Below are 7,431 nucleotides of genomic sequence, written 5' to 3'. Positions count from 1 at the left end.
AATGTGATTCTAGACAATGCATCTGCAGCTGCATTTTCAGAACCTTTAACATATTCTACTTCAAAATTATATTCCTCTAATATGATTCTAAATTTCATGGGCCTACTCGAAGGATCTCTCATATTGAACAAGTATACTAGTGGTTTATGGTCTGTCAGTATTTTAAATGGGCGTCCATATAAATATGGACGAAAATACTTCACAGCCCATACTATTGCTAGCAATTCTTTTTCTATCACTGGATAATTCTTTTCACCTTTATTTAAGCTCCTACTAGCATAAGCTATTGGTCGTCCATTTTTGTTTGATAAAATTGCTCCTATAGCATTATTTGAAGCATCAGTTTGTACTATAAATTTATTTTGTTCCGAAAAATCGGGATACTGTAACACAGGTGGGCTTATTAGTAGTTCTTTTAGTTTTTCAAAAGAGTTTTGACTTTCGGTATTCCATTCAAATGGTACGCCTTTTCTAGTTAATTTATTTAAAGGATATGCGATTTCTGCAAATTTTGGTATGAATTTTCTATAGTAATTCGTGAAAGCTACAAATCTTTTTACTTCGTCTGAATTTGTAGGAACTGGATAATTTTGTACTGCAGATATTTTTGCAGGATCCGGCATTATACCTTCATTAGAAATCACATGACCTAAATACAAAATTTCTTTTTTAAGAAAATCGCATTTTACTGGGTTCAATTTTAAATTGACCTGACGTAATCTTTCAAAAACATCTTGTAAATTTTTATTATGAATTGTTAAATTACGGCCAAAAACAATTAAGTCATCTAAATAAATTAGACATTTTTCATAATTTAGACCAGCCATTGCCAATGTAATCATTCTGGAAAATGAACTTGGGCTAGTTTTAAGTCCCATCGGCATACGTGTCATCTGATACTGTCCTGAATGGAAAGCTGTAAATTTTCTACTGTTTTCATCTAAATTAACATTATAGTATCCTTGATGCAAGTCTAAATGTGTGAAATAAATGCTACCTGACAACGAGTCCAGAATTTCAGTAATATCTGGTAGTGGGAATTTATCGTCTTCAATCTGATTATTCAATTTCCTATAATCTACGACAAGCCTCCATTTTTTGTCTCCTGTTGAATCTGATTTTTTAGGTACTAACAGTATTGGACTAGACCAATCGCTCTTGCTAGGTTCAATTATCCCTTCCTCTAACATTTTATCAATTTGGCGTTTAATTTCGTCCTTTTGAGAGTATGGCAAACGATATTGTTTTGAAAAGATTGGATTTGTATTAGGTTTGACAGAAATAGTATGTGTGTATACATCAGTAGTACTTAATTTATCACCAGGGAGGTAAAATATATCTGAATATTTAGCGCAAATGTTCTCAATAGTTTTTTGTTCCTCAATATTTAAATGTTGCAATTTCATTAATGAGAAAAGTTTTTTCACTCTATTTGAATCGGTCGTTGACTTTTCAAATTCACAAATATTATAGTTACTAACTTTATCAATTTTTGGATTTATTTCTGTGAGTTGAACATCATTTTCAGTAACATTAAGTATTCTAACAGGAATCAATCCATCTTTTGGTGAACATATGGAACTTGCTAAAAATATACCATGTTTTATTTCTTGAGATAATATGACACAATCTTCATTAATGTCCGTATGTATAAAATGTATTGACTCGCTTCTAGCTGGGATCTCAAAAATAACATTACATGTATTTATTAAAGGTAAAGTAATTTTCGAATTAATAAATAATGTCAAAGTATTTTTACTGAAGTCTAATTGAGCTTTGCATCTATTTAAAAAATCACGGCCTAAAATTCCACTTCCTTTAATTGGTAAATTTTGAAAAACAAAAAACTTATGATTGAATGTTTCATTATTAAAAGTTAATGGTAAAAATAAGTATCCTATTGCTTGTACACTTCCACCTAAACCGTTGACTGTTACATTCTCCTTATGGATTGGAATGTTACATTCTATAGCATGTTTATACGTACATGCCGATATTGATGCTCCAGAATCTACTAAAAAATATTTTTTGTTATAATTATTACATGATGATGAAAGTAAAGAAATATAACAATTACTATCACTGGCTAAAATAAATTTTTCACTATTCCTCACGAAAAAACTGATTCAAAGAAAGTTCTGACTCTTCAAATTTTTCGAAATTATTATTATCATTATCATGCATTAAATGAATATTACGATTATTACGCATCCCTTGATTTCCTCTAGTTGAATTAAAAAATTTACCTCTCTGCTGTGGACCTCCGCTACTTCCTCGCGTGTACTGACCTCGTGACCCTTGTCCTCGAGAAGCTAGATGAGCTGCTTGCTGTCCTCGAGCTCTTCCTCTATGTACAGGATAGCGGCAACGTCCTCCACGCCAGCTTCTATAATAATTTGAACCATTGTTGAAATATTTATTATGGTATGGTTTCTTGTACATACCCATGATTTCTCCAGATGTTGAAGGAATTGATACTTCTTCATCTTGGGCTGCCTGTACAGCATCTTTAAGTGAACTATAATTCCTGGCAGAAATAATCGTACTAAGTCGACGATTACGCAAGCCGTCAGCAAATTGCTTAACAGCCATTTTTTCATTAATAGGTTTTAATATTTTATAGCATTGATCATTCCCGTCAGCTTGCGTTATCGTTAAATCAACAAATAGTTCCGTTATTTCTTTACCATAGTCAGCAATTGACAAGTCATTTTGTCTAATTTTTTGTAATTTATTTTGTATTGCCGTTGCAGCTTTCTTACACAATAATACATTTCTCATATCAATAATTAACTCATTAACTGATTCATATTTTGATTTTAATTTTAACTTAGCTTCAGGAGAAAGCCTACTTTTTAATACGAAATTAATTAAATTTTGTTTACATGTATCTTCTTTCAATAAAGTATTATAATATTCAATGTTATCAATCAACTGTTTTGTATTCGACTCCTCATTTGTCATAATAGGTAAAAGATTTAACGCCGTTTTTAAATCAAAAGAATTCATGTTGAACGATGACTTCGGCTTATCACTATTACACAACACTAAAATATTTTCATGTAACTCTAAAAATCGACTACAATAATTTTTGATTAATATAATATCATCCGAACTATAATATTTTCTCTTAAGTTTTTCTTCAAAACCTATCAGCCACGTCTCATATTTCTCATAGATTGCATTAATCTCATTTAATTTGTTTACTAACACTTTTTCCGTTCTTCGACTGGCTCCTAATTTAATTAAATATACTCTAATTTTCTTTAATTCCTCATACAATGATATAATAGTTTCCATTAGTCACTTACCACCATAACGTAGAGTAAAATATTCTTGTACCTGTGCACATAAAGAACATAACACATTAAAAAATAAATAAAAATAGACTTTAAAATATAATCGCGATTACAATTAACACTATCAAGTCCAAAGTTCAGTCACAGTGCATCATCCGTCCGTCCGTATATGGAAAGTCGCTGCATTCCTTACCGGTGACCTATATCTCGTACATAAAATTATTATTAGGATATTTGATTATATATTTAAGATACTTTTTTTTTTTTTTTTTTTAAGTAGATTATTGTATTTTATTATTTTCACTTTTTTTTTTTTTTTTAATATTTATTTTTATATAATAAATTTTCACTTTTGAAATATATTTATGCACTTTTATTTTTATTTATTTTTTACACCATTTCTTTTGAATAGATTTTTTGGGGTGGGTTAAGGTCTTCCAACTGTCGCCGGAAAAGTGATCTTCTTATAGTCGCCCGATTTATCTCCTTAACAATCCATTTTCTATGGCATTTTCTATATAGTCGATATATGAAGAACAGCACGCCACACAGTATAATTAACAGGATAACACACAGGATAATATTTGTGGTGCTCATATGAAAGCGAATTTGTTCTGTAGTTGCTTTATTATCGCCAGCCGCAGCATTCTGGATGACCAGGGTTTCTTCTTTAGACTGTGGGGAGCCCATTATTTTTGTGAAATTTTTTATTCACGTGTACACTAGCGTTTAGTCCGAAACAAAGATAGAACTGGTACTTTTCCATTGTCCTTATTAACGATTACACGAGTAACGTCTCAAATTCGCGGCGCGGTGGAAGATTCCATAGGCAGGGTCGCCATATAAGGGTGTGACGTAGTCAGGTAAATGAAACGAGTGAATGCTCGAATAATACTACTATATTTGAAGGAATAACACAATTATATAGGTGGTACAAAGATTAACATAATAGAAGATTAAATAGGTACTTAGTCTAACCTCACAATGTATATTTGTTAGTCGTTCACGAAAAATCTACTGGACGTATTGTTATGAAATTTGGCATACGGGTAGAATAGATCCTGGAATACTGGGTACTTTTTATCCCGAAATTCCCACGGGACCGAACCCTCTTCGCGCACAGCTAGAACTACAAACAATAAAAAACTCGATTTAATTTGGTGAGCTACTGAAGTGTCGTAGCGTTCTCGTAGACTGCTACCAAATGATACTGTCGGAAAAATGCGCATTACAGCTGCATGCGTAGCGGATGCTACGAGACAGACGGACATGTCTCTATATATACTTTGGTGTCATTTTATTTACCTTTCACATTAGATCTGTTGCAGGCAATACTGGTTGTACCTTTTAAATAAAACATTTAAAATTGACACTTCTTAATTAATTACCGGTGTGTGTGTTGCGCCTGTTCAAGTGATTTTAAGAAAAGTGTATTTTTTGGAAATACATTAGGCAGCATGAAAACAACCTATCATTTATTAAGAAAATAGTCCTTATTATCCGAACAATATTGTCTTAGTTTTCATTACAAAAACATTTTCAATTAAGATTGTTTGAAGCTTATAATAAGTATTCATTTTTATTAGTTATAAAAATATTACCAAGAAACAGCTAGAATATCGAACTGTCTTTACGTATGCAATGAAGTTCTTTGCCAAGTATCAATGTTGTAATTCTCAATGAGGTCAGGTATATGTCTTATGTAACGTTATGGGAAAATGTGTCACTTTTTCGACGTTATACAGTTACAGACGCTGATGAATGATATTACTAATGGCATTAAGAAAAGTAAAATAGTAGATTGTTATACAAGGTTCGCAAATATGATATTTATACGGCTATATCTCAGTTGGAATGGATAATTTTCAACCTTGTCAAACAATTGACTTTTCATTTCGAACATGATAAAAATAAAATACTTGATAGACTAGCTATTAATATGTATGTGTTTATGTGTATGCTTTATAAATATGCATTTATAAAGATTGTAATCAACAAATATTTTGTTTAGTGAATAAGCCTAAGTAATACCTCTAATAGAAAGTCTTTCAACTTTTTTAAATAAAGAATAATAAACGGATCCGTGAAGTTTCGCCGGTGAAATGTTTGGCTATAACAGTATATCTTCGAAAATGTCAGTGATAGAAAATGTAAACGACATTTTTCTATGTACGTTGTTATAGATCACATGACATATTAATAATACCAAAAACAACTCTACTGTTTCCGAATATAAAAGTGAATTTTCAGTAGCGCAAAATGTAAATTTCAGTGGGGTGGTCCCAGTAGATGACGCCTCCCGCCGCCCCCCGCCGCGCCCGTCGCTCCCGCCTCATTGGTCGGCGCAATTAGACTTCGCCTATAACAACCGGTCTATTTTAACACAGTTTATTTTTGTATCATGTGCGCCTCGCGCATATGTAAAGGCTCATAATTAGAACAAGGTTGTATTCCAAGAATTTTTTTGGAATGGAAGGTTTTGCAATGTTTGGACACTAAAAATAATTAATTGTTCAATAAGCACATATTTTGTACGCATGTTTTGCTCATAATGCAATGTAAATCCTTTACTTTCAATGTATACCGAATTACCACAGTTTGAAATAGAACGAAACTTTATCCGCAACGAAAATTACTAAATGTTTTCCTGGATGTCAAATAAAAGGTTGACAAATAAAATTGTCAATGATTTAACCGTAAAGATCCATTATATGTATACAATTTTTTTAAGTTTATATACCTACATAGTAGTAAATTTTATTTATAGTGTTTATGTATAATATTGATGACATATCTTTTGTTTCACCCACATAGGTTCAATTGCATCAATTAATTTTGACGCAACGCAAAGTAAGCCGGTATCTAAACAACGGCGGCACGCAGGTAAGTTAACGTCAAAGTTGATACAACCTACCCATTACCTTTACCCTTAGGTTTTTCTTTATGATCCAAAGATTGAATACAGAGTCTCTATCACTTGGTACTTCAACATTTTGTACAATAAAATCGCATATTAAAAATAAATTGTTGCAAGTGAATAGTGTGTTACGGAAAAGGAAGGTTTGTTTTTCTTATTAAAAAAAGTAAACAATAAGTACTCACCACGTACCCACAAATATGAAACTTATCAAGCCGGCCGGTATGTCATTGCACTGATATCTCGTGAACTAAGCATTGTCTAACTAATTGTTACTACCTGGAACAAAAGAAGTAATTATATTGTCTGCCACTTACACCGAAGTGTAACTATAAACACAGAAATCCTAATAAAAATAGTTTTGATTCAAACTCTGTGGCAAGATATGTTGCCTTGTTATTAACCGAATTGAATTTGTTGTTTAACCGAAAGGTCCCAGGTTCGAATCTTATATGTGACATGAAGGTCTGTATGACCTGATGGTTTTCATTGACCACCACTTGCTACCGGTGAAGGAATACATCGCGAGGGCACATGCATTCTTGTGAATGAAATGGACAAAGCAATATCGCCAATAAAGTGGCGTGTTTGACATGACTTTTAGGATTCAGTTTTGAGGAATACGACTGTAATTAACCGAAAACTGTAATAAAAAAAATTTACACCAAATATGGTTGTCGGTGTAATACATAGCCCAGTGGAAGTTATTAGTGGACAAAAAGCGTGCCTTTCTCAGGGAATTTTAATCTAATACATAGGTACTTTGTTATGTATTCAAAATGCGGGGTTATTTCGAACATCCTGATTGTTGTGTAGATTACAGAGAATTCATTACGTGCGTCCCGTGAAACCCCATGCTAGGTACTAACTCATTGTACATGCAAATCCGTTATTCTGTGGCCACATCCGATTTATATACCTACGTCAATGGTGACTTGTAACTTTTAAAAAATTAATATTTAGACTATGCCTCTGTTTTTGTAATTTATTACTGGGATGTAATAACATTTCACTAACTTTTTAACTTTAATAATAAAAACACAACACATACAACACACGAAAATTAATCGTATCAATAATTGATGATATAGTCTTGTACAGTTGCACAAAAGTCAGTCTTTTTAATTATGGTCTTTCAATTTTGATTTAAGTTCCACTTATGATCCAAAAATTCGATGACTAAGACCATGTTAGGGTCGCGTTCTCAGAATTTGA

The 7,431-nt window shown here is 32.2% G+C and overlaps 1 protein-coding gene across 1 annotated transcript; it reads right to left on the bottom strand.

Moving 5' to 3' along the window:
- Positions 1-885: 885 nt before the first annotated feature.
- Positions 886-4,285, bottom strand: LOC128671988 (uncharacterized). The gene has a single exon (XM_053748862.1). The coding sequence runs from the start codon at positions 3,298-3,300 to the stop codon at positions 2,104-2,106; it is 1,197 nt and encodes a 398-aa protein (XP_053604837.1). The 5' UTR covers positions 3,301-4,285; the 3' UTR covers positions 886-2,103.
- Between the last annotated feature and the right edge of the window lie 3,146 nt (positions 4,286-7,431).

Source organism: Plodia interpunctella, chromosome 8 (assembly GCF_027563975.2).
Source record: "Plodia interpunctella isolate USDA-ARS_2022_Savannah chromosome 8, ilPloInte3.2, whole genome shotgun sequence".
In the NCBI taxonomy this organism is placed as follows: domain Eukaryota; kingdom Metazoa; phylum Arthropoda; class Insecta; order Lepidoptera; family Pyralidae; genus Plodia; species Plodia interpunctella.
The sequence above is the reverse complement of the archived record's forward strand: the minus strand, read 5'-3'. Positions and strand labels throughout refer to the sequence as shown.